Source organism: Lathyrus oleraceus, chromosome 1, assembly GCF_024323335.1.
Source record: "Lathyrus oleraceus cultivar Zhongwan6 chromosome 1, CAAS_Psat_ZW6_1.0, whole genome shotgun sequence".
Taxonomy (NCBI): Eukaryota; Viridiplantae; Streptophyta; class Magnoliopsida; order Fabales; family Fabaceae; genus Lathyrus; species Lathyrus oleraceus.
In genome coordinates, this window is record NC_066579.1 from 89,849,394 (window position 1) to 89,863,845 (window position 14,452).

General features: G+C 35.0%; 1 protein-coding gene across 2 annotated transcripts; it reads right to left on the minus strand.

Annotated features, from left to right (window-relative positions):
* Positions 1–611: 611 nt before the first annotated feature.
* LOC127118111 (probable LRR receptor-like serine/threonine-protein kinase At4g29180) lies at positions 612–7,014 on the minus strand. 2 transcript variants are annotated; one of them, XM_051048267.1, is made up of 13 exons: positions 6,707–7,013; positions 6,539–6,565; positions 5,250–6,278; positions 4,758–4,896; positions 4,607–4,678; positions 4,431–4,502; positions 4,251–4,331; positions 3,860–3,999; positions 3,203–3,426; positions 2,866–2,992; positions 2,715–2,777; positions 2,404–2,629; positions 612–1,402 (listed from the first exon to the last, which is right to left on the minus strand). In XM_051048267.1, exons 3-13 carry the CDS (start codon positions 5,899–5,901, stop codon positions 970–972), a joined length of 2,229 nt encoding a protein of 742 aa, XP_050904224.1. In that variant the 5' UTR covers positions 5,902–6,278; positions 6,539–6,565; positions 6,707–7,013; the 3' UTR covers positions 612–969. The 2 variants fall into 2 exon arrangements, with proteins under 2 accessions (XP_050904224.1, XP_050904216.1); XM_051048259.1 differs by having other exon boundaries at positions 6,539–7,014.
* Between the last annotated feature and the right edge of the window lie 7,438 nt (positions 7,015–14,452).

The window sequence follows — 14,452 nt, forward strand, 5'->3', positions numbered from 1 at the left end:
TTAATTTAGTCTAAACTACATACTTTAATATGGTATCAAAGTCTATCTTAGATATGTTATTGAATTTCTCGCATCGTTCATGCTTCAAACTCATTGTAAACGAACATGAGAGATAAGTTGGAATTTACTCCCTCTGTCCCATATTATAAGCAAATTTCACATTTTTATATTCATTAAATAATTAATGTATCTAGTCTATATATAGATTAGATACATTAGTTATTTAATGAATCTAGAAAGGTGAAATTTGCTTATAATATGAGACGGGGGAGTATGTCTTTACTAGATCCGTCATTAATCGCCTAATTACAAGAATTTTTGTCTTCATTGCAATCTTCACCTTATAAACTAATCGTAGAGTAATACCCTTCAATTTACAAACCTTTATATAGATGAATTAGATCAAATTATAATTCTAATAATTTCTAATGTATACCTACCATATAAGTATTGGTTCACTCCAACATAATACTTATTTATGTACATTTCGAACAACATTCGTTTAATTTAAGTCATTTCTATACAATATTAAAAAATTCAATCCCATTTGAATTGCAATATTTTTTCCACCTCATAAAGTTAAGATACAAAGTGTGTGCCTGATCTTAATCTAACAGTCAAAATCCATTATTGACTAAGTAATTGAATATTTTTCCTGCAGGATATCATACATCTGTTACTGACAATGACAGCAAACTTTATCAAACACATAAAAGGATTTGACCCTTTCTTCAATTTATACAAGTACCTCCATAAAGATTCTATCTATTTTTCTCACAACTCTTGATTTCTTCACATTGATATTATACAGCAAAATTGTACAAGATCAAGAAGACAAATTTATACAACTCAAAATAAGGCAAAACAATGCTATATGTAGGAACCTATAGTGTCTTTTATCTTATGGTTTTAATTAAAATTTACAAATTGAAATGAATGCTTCTTAGTGTCCTCAATATACACTATTTATTACCTTGGGAAAGGGTATGTCATAGATTCACCCTCCATGGAATTAAAAGCATCAGATGAACTATAATATTCACTGGAAATATGTCTTGGTGGCTCAAATATTTCCATATCACTAGGACACTCCATTTTAACACACTGTTTAAGCTCAGATAACACAACATTCATTGTTGGTCTATGAAATGAGGTTGATGCAGTGCAAGAAATTGCTAGTCCCAAAACTTTCCATACTGAATCTTCATCAAACTGTCCTTGGAGTCTTGGATCTATAATTTTGCTTAAATCACATTTTCCAAGATGTGGTCTTACAAACTCAAGTATGTGAATTGATGGCTTTCCTTTAATCACTGCAGGGAGACCGGTGATCAATTCCAATAGTACAATTCCATAACTATAGATGTCACTTTTTTCATTCAAGTTCCTTAATTTGTAGTACCTGTATAAATCATAATGTAGTTAATTTCAATTAACTAATCCATGATAAGATCATGAAACTCTATCTGTATAGTTATCATGTGCAAGAAAAATGCAATTTATTAAGACTTCACTCATGACATATGCACTAATAAAAATAACTTATGACAAGTATAACTGATTGTGGTTCGGTTCAGAAAGAAAATTGAACTGAACTGTCACAAAAGTTTGGTAAAATATAACCGAATTTTACCAAACTAAATTGGTATAAATCTTTGGTGCATTGGTTCTGCATTTTCGAATCGAACCAGAATTAACTTCACAAAAAATTGAACTATATCATTTTTAAACTGAGCTGATTTTTTGTGAACCCAACTATATCAAATTGCTATTATTAAGAGATATTAAGATTTAAAAAAAAAACACTAAAACCAAACCGAATATTAGCAATCTTTAAGAAAACAAAAACAAAAAAACAAACCATACTGTTAAACCAAACTGATTAGTTCGGTTCTTTTCGACTATTCGTTTTTTTAATAATCCAAATGACATGCTTACGGGATACTTTAAAAGTAAGTTTTCATAAAAACTTATGAATAAGTGCTTAATTAAGGGATTTAAAATAGTTTATGCAATAAGCGCTTAACTCAAATGCATCCTTTAAATATCACACATCTGAACAAAGGTATGTCCGGTGTCCGACGCGTATCAGTGTCCAGCACTGACACGACATCAACACATGTGATTACATTCAATTTATTCGGTATGTATTTGGCTAAATTTGTGCTGGGATTAAATCAAATATCAAAGCATATTTTAACGTGATTTAAAGAAGCTACAAATTGTAGCTACCTTTTATGCGCATTTAAAGCAACTTTCAACGTGGAAACAAACATTGCCTATTTTTTCAAATTATTATTTTTGTTAACGTGTTAGTGTGAGTCTCGTGTCCGGTGTCTGCGTTAGTGCTTCATGGATGATGACCGATCAGAATGTAAAAGAATCAACTAGACGAGGACTTACTCTGGATCAAGGTAGCCCATTGTTCCCATGATTGTAGATTTTTCATTTTTATCATCAACATGAATAATTGCAGATTCTGAATTTCCACTATCACTATTCTTAAACACCTTAGAGAGTCCAAAATCTGCTATCTTAGCTTCTAAGTCTTCACTTAGAAGAATGTTAGCTGATTTTACATCTCTGTGTATTATAGGTGGCTTGCATCCATGGTGTAGATAATCCAATCCTTCAATCCAAAACACATCATTCATCAAAACATCACAAAGTTATAAAAGAATATAGTTGCAAAAAAAGTAAAGGTATATACTAACCCTCTGCAGCATCGATTGCTATTTGAATTCTCCTTTCCCAACTCAAGCAATGTGAACTTTTTTCTGCAATCATGATAAATAAATCACATTGAAACATGCTTTCATTCATCAATTATTAAGCATGATATGGAGCAATGGAGGTCCTATATACCTGAGAGATTTTCTTTTAGGTTGCCATTAGCCAAGTACTCATATATGAGTGCCATCTTGTCACCTTCATCACAATAGCCAATGAAGGATACTAAATTTTTGTGATGAACTGTCATCAAAAGTTCAGCCTGCAAGCCATTGTTATTTTTTAATCGTAAACCAAATCTTATCATGAATCATAAGATACATTGTCAATAAAATTTAGTAGTGATTCATTAGAATGAATCGAGACTTATCATAGTCAATCGAGATTCGAAGTGAGATTCATTTCCAAATAGATAGATACTGGAGATTTGTATCGATTTGGTTTAAATTTGTACATGGTACTAATTATTTACCTCAGTTTGAAATTCCTTCGGGCCCTGAGCTGAAGTCGCGGAAAGCATCTTGACTGCGACTTTATTGCCATCTTTCATCTGACCACTATAAACACTTCCAAATCCCCCCCTCCCAATGACCAACTCAAAGTTGCTGGTAATGGACAACACCTCAGCATATGTGTATTGTAACTTCTTTGATACTACAGTTCCTACACTTTTGCTGAGCATATTCATCTCATCCTCTAAATTAAAAAAAAAAACAAATACAATGAGTTTACGCATGTCTATATGGTTCCGCGGTGACAAAAGTAATTTTTTTAATAAATTGATTCTGTCAAATAAAATTGAAAAACAACTGATTCTCCAAAAGTGATTCTGACTAAATGTAAGTTGACTTTTAAGTGATTTATATTTGGATAGATTCAATCAAAAGTTATTTGAACAATAAATTCAAGACGAAAAATCAATTGTAGAGGAAGAAACTTCAAATTATAGCTTCAAGTTATAATCAATTTTATCCGAGAATGTCCAAACATGTCAAAATCATACATCCGTAGAATCAATTTAGTCTCCTCCAGAAGTGAATTATCTTTTTCTTCCTTTTTAATTGATGTAAAATCTTGAGTATTTGAAAATCATGTGGAAGGAGTTACAAATTATTAAAGCAGGACTTACCTGATTGTTCATTTCTTCTTCTAAGCTTCCAATAGAGAATGGCAATGACTAGTAGAACTAAAACTGACGTGACTGATGCAACAACGGGAGCAATTACCTTCTTCTTTTTACTTGAACCAGAGAGATTTTGATCATCCACCCTATAAAAATGTTGAAAACAAGATTTTCTAGTCATAATTACACATAAAGATGTTTGATAACACTTCTACGCATCTTTCATACTTGCACTTTGGCTTTCTTTTCCATGATTCTAGTTCTAGACAAATGAAACTAACTTCACCTTGCACTAAGAACATTGCTAGAACAACAACCGAAACATATCCGGCACATATCATTAAATTATGAGTCATATTGGACACATGCATCGGACGTCTATTATAGAAATATATACCTCAAAGTAAGTAATCCCTTCTTTGATCTTTCTAGGAGAGTGGTAGAAACAAAACCTGAAAGTTGGTTGCCCCTTAAATTCCTACAAATAGTTTGAGTTTTCTTGCATCAGCCATTAACAGTTTAGAACCAATTAATATAAAATTGTCTATAATATGTGACCATCATAAAAAAGACTTACAAATATTTAAGGGATCTCAATTCTTCCAAGAACTGAGGTATTGATCCGGTTAAGCTATTGTTACATAAATCCCTGAATCAAAATAATGTAGTTTATATGATATCAATATAAGATGAAGAAAACAATCTTACTAAGAACTCATAAATATTCCATATGTTTAGAGCATAAGAACTCACAAAGATTCCAAGAAAGTCAAATTGGAAATGGCAGGAGTTATTATTCCACTCAGACTGCTTCTGCTTAGATTCCTATAAAAGGAAAATATTTTAGTATAAACTGAATATCATAATATGAAGGAGGGATGAAAAGGATATGTAGATCACTCACAGTGATACAATTCTTGGAGGAAGTGAAGTGCTGTAGTTGCACTTTAAGCCTTCCCAAGTGTAGTTCTTTGGCTCACATGGATCACCAACCCAATCTCTTTGAACTCTATAACTTTCTTTTACACTCTTTATAGCTTCAACTGTCATTAAATATGACTTAATTCACTTAAAGGTATAACATAATCATTCAAAATGAAAACATATGCGAGTAATACAATGTTTGGTAAGATTGCACCAAAGGCACAGACACAGACATAGATACAAGATACGGCATTAAACACAGACACCGATAATGATTTTTAAAATGGAATTGACCGAAGATAACAACATGTGTCTGTGTCTGTATCACGCACCAGACACGCCATTATTTTAAAGTGACATGTGTCTGTGTCTGTATCACGCACCAGACACGCCATTATTCTAAAGTGTCGGGGCTAATATTTCTCGGAGCTTAAATTTGCACATGAGTTTTAGCGAAGAAAACATGTCATACCATCTTCTTCAAATGTTGGAAGTGCATCCAATTGTCTAGCTACATAAATCTCCACCGCATTAAGAATAGGTGGAAGCATCGAATCTTCGGTTTTCTGTATCGAAATTCGATGTTCTTTTGCGACCAAGGACTTTGAATTAAAAAGAGAGGTAGCTTGCCAGTATTTTGGGACTATTGATGTAATCAAAGGAGAACCATTCCAAGAAACACTGAATTTTCTCAGTTGAGATCTCTGAAGTCTCTCCACTTCAGCAAAGTACAAGTAGACATAAAATTTCGTATTAGGATCATTTGAAGTCCAAGAAAATTCCAATGAACCATTCTCATTCTTCGGTGTAGAACAGGTTCTTATAACTTCAGATGGTACTTTATATCCATCTCCATTAACATCAACGACTGCAGAACTGTTGAGAGATTTCCATGATGAGGAAGTAAAAGGAAACCAAATTCTATCATAAACATCATCTTCATATCTACCACTTCCATTGGTTGAACCAAAATCCCATCTTTTGAAAAGTAAAAGTGAAGCAGAATCTCCAAACTCAGTGTTGTAAATAGAATTACTAATCGGTCTAAGTTCCAACCCTGAGATAAACGGAATTCCCTTTCCTTTATTCACAAGACAAACATTTATTTCTTCAGATTGTGCCATGCTGATTATTTCCAATGTAACTTGTTCTGAAGCATTCTTAAATTTCACTGATGACCAGAAATTTACACCAACATAGAGATCAAATTCTGGTAATTTGTTTTCGCCGTCGTAGTTTCCATACAAGAAAGAAGCTCTTATTAAATATAAACTTCCTTTTCTTCCGGTGATTAATTGGTAACAGTTTCGGTCTCCTTGAGGAAAACTTTTGAGATCCGAGAGTGGTAATGGTAGAGTTGGATTGGCTGGATATGCATATTCAATAGAAATGTTTCTGTTAACTCCTGTTTGTATGTATGATCCATCTGAACTGTATTTTATTTTTGTTACATCATCTGTGTACAAATTCTCTGAACTGCCACAATCAATGCTTATGAAACCTAAAACACAAGCATAAAGTAGATTCAGAAAGAAAATCATTTCATATAAAGCATTGACACAGACATAAACACAAACATAACACGGACACTAACAAGTCGACACCAGTAATAATTTGAAAAATAAAAATGATTGAACGTAACAACGTGTCTGTGTCGTGCTAGCATCGAATACAGACACGTTGTTAGACACGCATTCAAGTTGAAGTGTCGATACTACATGATAAGAGTTGTTATAGAAGCTGATGAGTTATGCAGCTAACCTGTTTGTTGTTGTGCGTGAACTAAAACTGTAACAGCAAAAAACAAAACCAGAAACAGAAAGAAACCAAATGAATTAGCCATAGTTGGACCAAGAATAATAGAAGCCTTGTGAGAGATTCTATAATAATTCTACAAACTTGATATGCATGTTGGAAACATTATTCTACCTAGTTATTTCAGGAAAACAATGGTCTGAAACCAAATAGTGAGTCAACTACGATTTTGATGGCTTTGACAAAACCAGAGCTACCTAAACACATCAAATTGTCGCATAGAAAATAAGTGTTTTGAAACTCTTCAATTTGTTAATGCGTAATAAACAATATCAACTCGGAATATTAAAAATGAATAAACATGTGATTCAAAGTTTGAAGCAAAGTTTGATTTTATTTGATTTGATTAGATTATGTGTGAAGAAAAGTTGATTAGTCGATGATAAAATATTAGATGAGTGGCTCTATATCATTGCATAGCACACCAAAGACAAGTGCTAATTATTATTCTAAATCTTAATTAGCGAATAAGTAAACATTATGAAAGAGAAGTTAATTAATTGCATGATTGATTTATTTTTATATTAATCAAGTGGGTTTAGAATGGTACGGAGTTTTTATAGAGTTGAAACTATTAAGTTTTCTTATGTTTTTACATTTGAGTTTAGGAACAAGGGTGATTGTTTTGTTACTTTTGGAAGTTTGGTGATGAATTATCTCAATGTTGACTATTATTATTCATGTATGTTAATTTATTCATGTATGACGTATGTGTATTTTGTCATTAGCTCTTGTTTTCCTTCCACAGTAGTAATAAGTTGTCATTTCAATATGGCATCAACTTTTAGTGATTATGATATACGAATCCATTGAAATCTCATATAAATATCAACAGGTAAAATAATGTTCAACCCATTCGTCACGACAATCCGAAAAATAAGAAGGTCGATTTTCTTCAGACTAAGATTATAATTGACTATCTAATCTGCACAACGGTTTTCTTCTCGTCAAATATGGTTGAACTTGACGCGTCAATTCTTATGAGACATCCTTCTAATTCTTTGGATTAAAGTTGAGAATTTGTGATCTCCCCCGTCTCTTGGTTTACTATATCTATCAAAACTTTAGAGTCACTCTCTACTATTAGACATTTAATTCTATTATGTCATGCTATAACTCAATCTCATGTATCATCGCTCACATCTATGTCGTAAGAGCATCACACAAACTGGATTTTCGAGCATATCCTCTCACCCAATTATCGAATGAGTCTCTATAAACACTCTTCTACATCCTGTCGTGGATGTAGACTTCTTGTAGGTCTCATCACAATTGAGCTTAATCCAATCGTCATCGAGATGATACCAATGAACATGTTTAATTTCTAGCTTTGGGTTATCCATCTCGATTTCCTTAAACAGATGCATGATTGTTCCAGTTGGATTGTTAGGTCACTAAAAGCCTTCTTCAGACAGTGTTTTGTTCTTCCACTTCCATAAATATCAACATGATATCATAAATATTGATCTACAGTGATCTTTGTTTGAATTTGTAACATCTCATTTTAGGTTGTAAGCGATCCAATCCCTACAAGATAAAAAGTAAAGGTGAGTCATTTTATTAGATGAGACTGGTCTAATCCATACATGTGCTGCATAGCAACAGTCACGAAGCACGTGAATTAAGTTCTTCTCTTTATTTGTACACCAGTTAAAATCTCCATATATATTTGGATTCCACTTTTGGCGTCGAGAGTTGTTCATGAGTCTTTTATGACCCATAAGCCACATGAAAGTTTGGATTCGGTGGGGTACCTTCCACTTCCAAATGATATTTCAGTCTATATTAGTTTCCACTAACTTCAAGATAAGAATAAATATACTTATTGGTGTTACCCACTAAAAATTTGTTGTCTCTACAATCCCTCACCCTAGCATATCCATACCATCCTCTGGGAGAGAGGGAGGTATAGTTATGATACAATTGACAATCTCAACAATGAACTAGTTCTGAAGCAACTCTAAATTTCATTTCCCTTCTACATTAATTGTTTCTTACCCGTGAGAGTGGTATCCACAATCGTATCAACTTAATCCAACTTGAAGAAAAGAGGTTGCTCTGTTTGATTCCAACGATCCAGGAAAAAATTAACCTTTCTTTCATCCCCAAGCTTCCATGTGATATTCTTCTGAAACTAGTCCCACATCTTAGCCAAAGATTTCCATAAAATGGAATCCTTTGGCTTACTGGTCATATTCTCCAAAAGATTTTGTTTCCCGCCATATTTATTGATAAGAATCTAATACCATAAATCATTAGTACTAATAAATAAATTTTCTAAAGAATTTTAGACAAAAAAGCATCATTCATTATCTGAGTTTTCTTGATACCCAAGCCACCTTGACCCTTAGAAATACAACAAACCTCTCAACCGATCAGATGTGTAACACCCCACGTTATACTATCTAGAACCGTACTATATAAAGCATTAAAATTTTGGTACTCAAACAACATTAACTAAAAGACATCTAAATATTAATTTCGTTAAGGTGCATAATATTTAACAATCAATACATCATATGTCCTAACTAAAATAGACATAGGAAAATACAGCAGAAACAAATCTATCAGACATCAAACTTCGATCTTCAGCCTTCTCGCCAAACCTCCAGCTCCTAAAGCTTACCTAAAAAACAACAAAATAATTGGGGTGAAATTACTGAATCTTAACGGAGTTCCCTATCTTATGGGTCCACTCGACTCTATATGGTAAAACATCATACACAGCGAGACTGTTAGGGACCAATTAGTACTACTTTTTATATCATTTTATTGGTCCCTTTTATCAAACTTTGATGTAATTACACACTTTTATTCTTATTAACTGGTATAAATGCAATTAGATTTAATTTATTTTATTTTGAATAGTTATTTCACATATTTGTTAGTTTTGTAGAATTTTTAGATGAAAGAGCTTTTGGAAAGCAACATCACAAATTGAAAGATTTTGGATGAAGCTTGCAAAGCAAGGAAGCTGGATAAGCTTCAGTTCGCGCCGCGAACCTCCTTCGCGCCGCGAAGGCTGCGAATCCAGCAAGCTGATTTTGGGCCAAAAGTGTTGTCCTTCATGACCAACTGTCTTGCCATTTTGGTGTCTGTCTTGGAATAACTTTTCTGCTTTTGATGGAAATGATCAATTAAGGAAATGTCAACTCTTTTAGGAGAGAAAAACACATTATTCAGATTATTCATCATTATTATTATTTTACACATTGATACATTGAGATATTTTGTAAGAGAGAAAAACAGAGTTTTTCTTCTATTAACATTCTGCTTTGTAACAATGATGATGAGGAGCTAAACTCCATTTTTGTCAAGATTGGAGGTAGTAGCTATTCTCATTTGTTTATGTATTCCAATTGATTTTTATATATGATAAAGATTGTTGATGTATTGAATACTGTTTTTGCCCTAAGTTGAAAACCAGATTTGAGTAGTTGTTGAAAGAGATTATTTGAGTCTTGACATAAAACAGATTTTCAAGTAGTGAATAAGTTGTAGAGATAGATTTATTCATCACTCTTCTTTGGTATCAAACATTAAAGATTGCTATATTGATAGTTAGGTGGAGAGATCGTCTAAGGATCAATATAGTGATTATCAACTTATCATTTAGACATAAATAATCTTAAATCTTAAATCTATATAGTTATCCTAAGGAATCATAAGCAATTAGAATAGTGAACTCCAATCTTGTCAAGCTTTTACATTTGATTAAAACCATTTTACTATTTTAAGTGACATTTACTCACAAGATAATTTTCCAAACAAAACAACTTTGTTACTTTTCAAACTTATAACAATTTGGATTATAGAACGGCGATAATAACAACCAATCTCTGTGGATACGATATAAAAATATTTGCCGAAGATATACTTTTCAACAAATTGGCGTTGTTGTCGGGGATTGGTGTTCGATATTACAAGCATTGCAATAATTCATTGTTTTAAGTTTTATTACTTGTATTACTATCCCTCTTTTGTTTCACTTGGTGTGTTAGTTTTGTAGATTCTAGTGCATGCAAGAAAAAGCTACCGCGGAGCAATTTCAATTTGATCCCGAAATTGAAAGAACACTTCGGAAGCTCAATAGCAAAACACGAAGAAGAAGGAAACTAGCCGGAGAGAGGAACCGGAGAGAAGAAGCATCTACTTCCGCACTTGTTCAAATCGAAGAAGTGGTTGTAGAAGCTTGTGACGGAAACATGGCGGATGACAATCGTACCTAAATGTCCGCTAATAGTCCAAGATTAAATGCTCAATTTTCCCGTGGAGGAAGAAATACGGAGATGAAGACCGAAATCCTCCAACTTCTCTATGCAAATCCATTCACCGGAATGGACCATGAAGATCCGTATACCCATCTCATCAAATTCTATGAGATTGCGGGTTCTACGGGAATTGATGAAACGGGTGAAGAGGCATTATTCAAAATGATGTTCCCACACTCCTTAGTGGTAAAGGCAAAGGAGTGGTACCTTGATCAAGCATCGAGAGTGATGACGAATTGGAATTTGTTAGAAGAAAAGTTCTTAGAAAGATATTTCCCTCAATCCCGATTCATGAAAGCCAAAACGGCTATTGCGGTATTCACTCAAGGAAGCAACGAGTCTCTAAATGAGGCTTGGGAAAGATTCAAGTCAATGTTGAGAAAATGCAAGGGTCATGGTTTTGATGAGCTCACTCAAATCCATATTTTTCTAAACGGGCTCCTATCAACTCACAAGACACTTTTGGATGCTACCGCGGGTGGCTCGCTTATGTCAAAGAATGCGGAAGAAGCTAAAGTCATTATTGATCGGATGGCACTCAATGATCGCCAAAGTCAACATGATCGTAGCCCTTCACAACGTAAACCGGGAGTTCTTGAGCTGAATACCAATGACGCCATTCTTGCTCAAAACAAGCTACTCTCTCAACAAGTGGAGATGCTCACTCAACAAATGGCAAAGCTTCCACAGCAAATGAAAGAAATTCAAGGGTCTCAAGTTCGGCATCAAGTAGCATGTTGCGAATTATGTCAAGGGGATCACCCTATTGGTTTTTGTCCTCCACTAGAAGAAGTGAGTTATGTGAACAATCAAAATCAGGGCTATCAAAGACAACCTCTCAACAATCAAGGTTACCAACCAAGAAACAATCAAGGCTATCAACCATCAAGGTTCAACAATCAAAATTTGCAGCAGCAAAGCCCTTATCAACATCCAAATTCTCAAGGACAGCAGTCGCAAGGAGGAAGTTCCAAGCTAGAGGATACTCTTCAACAATTCATGCAAGCTTCCATGGCAAATCAGAAGAGTAATGAAGCAGCAATTAAGAATCTGGAAAATCAAGTAGGCCAAATTGCGAAACAACTGTCAGAACAAAACGCAGGGTCATCATTTTCCGCTAACACTCAAACCAATCCAAAGGAGCACTGTAAAGCAATTGTCACGAGGAGCGGTAAAGAGTTGATAAGTGAAAAAAGTGAAGAAATTACAGTAGAAAATGATATAGAAGAAGTGATGGAAAAAGAGGACATGGTTGGTGGAAGGGAGAAAGTGGCTGGAACTTCACAGTTCGCGCCGCGATCCCCCTTCGCGCCGCGAAAAGAGCAGGATTTGTTAGCAAGGGAGCAGTCTGAATTGGAGGTGAAAAAGGATGTTGAACCAAGAAAGAAGAAGAAAGGAGAGAAAGGTGTGAGTGTCATTCCAACCCAACATCTACCTTATCCATATGCTCCATCGAAGAAGGACAATGCTAGGCATTATGCACGGTTCATGGACATATTCAAGCAACTTCAAATCAATATTCCATTTGCCGATGCATTAGAACAAATGTCACGGTATGCAAAGTTCATGAAGGACATTCTTACAAAGAAAAGGAGGCACGTGGAAGACGAGACCATATTGCTTGATGCACGTTGTAGTGCCATCATTCAAAAGACTCTCCCAAGGAAGGAATCCGATCCGGGCCGAGTCGTTTTACCGGTAACCATTGGAAGCACATACATTGGTAATGGTTTGATTGACTTGGGGTCTAGCATCAATTTAATCCCCCTATCCATTGTGAAAAGATTGGGAAATGTTGAGATCAAATCGACAAGGATGACTTTACAACTAGCCGACAAGTCTACCACTTCACCATACGGAATTGCTCAAGACATGTTAGTGAAAGTGGACAAATTCTTGTTTCCGGTAGATTTCGTGATAGTAGAGATGGACGAGGATCGTGATGTTCCTCTAATTCTTGGAAGACCATTCATGAAAACAGCCTGGATGATGATTGACATAGATGATGGACTAATGAAGGTGAGAGTGCAAGACGAAGAGGTGACCTTTAATCTTTTTGAAGCTATGAAGCATCCAAATGACAAGCATGATTCTTTCCGAATTGATGCAATCGAAGAGGAAGTAGTGGAGATCGCAAACCAAGTTCATATTTCTAATTCTCTAGAAAGATCTCTTATCGGAGCCTACAATGTGTTGACCGAAAATGAGGAAAAAGAGATTGAAGCAATGTTGCATGATTTAGAATCTTGTGGTGAGCTTACTTATCAAGAAGAAACAAAGGAGGACTTGGATGCAACGAAGAAAACGGAAGAACCAAAAATAGAGTTGAAAATGCTTCCTTCACACTTAAAGTATGTGTTCCTTGGTGACGAATGTACTAAACCGGTGATTATAAGCAGCACCTTGTCCACACAAGAGAAATACAGATTGATTCAAGTGCTGAAAAAGAACGAAGGTGCAATAGGATGGGTTTTATCCGACTTGAAGGGTATTAGTCCAGCCTATTGTATGCATAAGATCATGATGGAGGAGAATTTCAAACCCGTTGCACAACCTCAAAGGCGTCTAAATCCATCGATGAAAGAGGTAGTTCGGAAAGAAGTTGTCAAACTCTTGGAAGCTGGAATGATTTATCCTATATCCGATAGTGCATGGGTGAGTCCGGTACAAGTAGTTCCCAAGAAAGGTGGCATGACGGTTATCAAAAATGATAAAAATGAGTTTATCCCGACAAGAACGGTAACCGGGTGGAGAATGTGTATTGACTATCGAAGGTTGAACCAAGCTACAAGGAAAGATCACTTCCCACTACCTTTCATGGACCAAATGTTGGAGAGGTTAGCCGGCAAAAATTTCTACTGTTTCTTGGATGGGTATTCAGGATACAATCAAATTTCAGTCAATCTGGCGGATCATGAGAAGACAGCTTTTACATGTCCTTTTGGCATCTTTGCTTACCGAAGAATGCCTTTTGGGTTATGTAATGCACCGGCAACATTTCAACGGTGCATGCAAGCTATATTCTCGGACTTAATAGAAGAATGCATTGAGGTGTTCATGGATGATTTCTCCGTTTATGGATCATCTTTTGATTTGTGCTTAAAACATCTTGATGTGGTTTTGGGAAGATGCGTGGAGACCAACTTAGTGCTCAATTGGGAAAAATGAAACTTCATGGTCACCGAAGGTGTTGTACTCGGTCACAAGATCTCCTCCGAAGGATTAGAGGTTGACAAAGCCAAGGTGGAAGTCATTGAGAAATTACCACCCCCAACAAATATAAAAGGAATAAGAAGCTTTCTCGGATATGCCGGTTTCTACCGGAGATTCATCAAAGATTTTTCAAAGATAGCAAAGCCATTGAGCAATTTGCTCAACAAAGGTACGCATTTTCTTTTCGATGAGTCGTGTCTCAAAGCTTTCCTTGATTTAAAAGAAAAGTTAGTCACCACACCCATAATCGTGGCACCAAATTGGAAACTTGATTTTGAACTTATGTGTGACGCAAGCGATTATGCGGTTGGTGCGGTGTTGGGTCAACGAAGAGATAAAGTTTTTCATGCTATCCACTATGCTAGTAAAGTGTTAA

What these genes read in the sequence shown, in the direction of transcription:
- LOC127118111 (XM_051048259.1), bottom strand. Translation starts at nt 6,620, where the DNA reads ATGGCTAATTCATTTGGTTTCTTTCTGTTTCTGGTTTTGTTTTTTGCT. An exon ending in AAGGGATTACTTACTTTGAG is followed by an intron (nt 4,000 to 4,250) that starts GTATATATTTCT and finishes ACATTTTTATAG; the next exon opens with GGTGGATGATCAAAATCTCT. An exon ending in CCTAAAAGAAAATCTCTCAG is followed by an intron (nt 2,778 to 2,865) that starts GTATATAGGACC and finishes TCATGATTGCAG; the next exon opens with AAAAAAGTTCACATTGCTTG.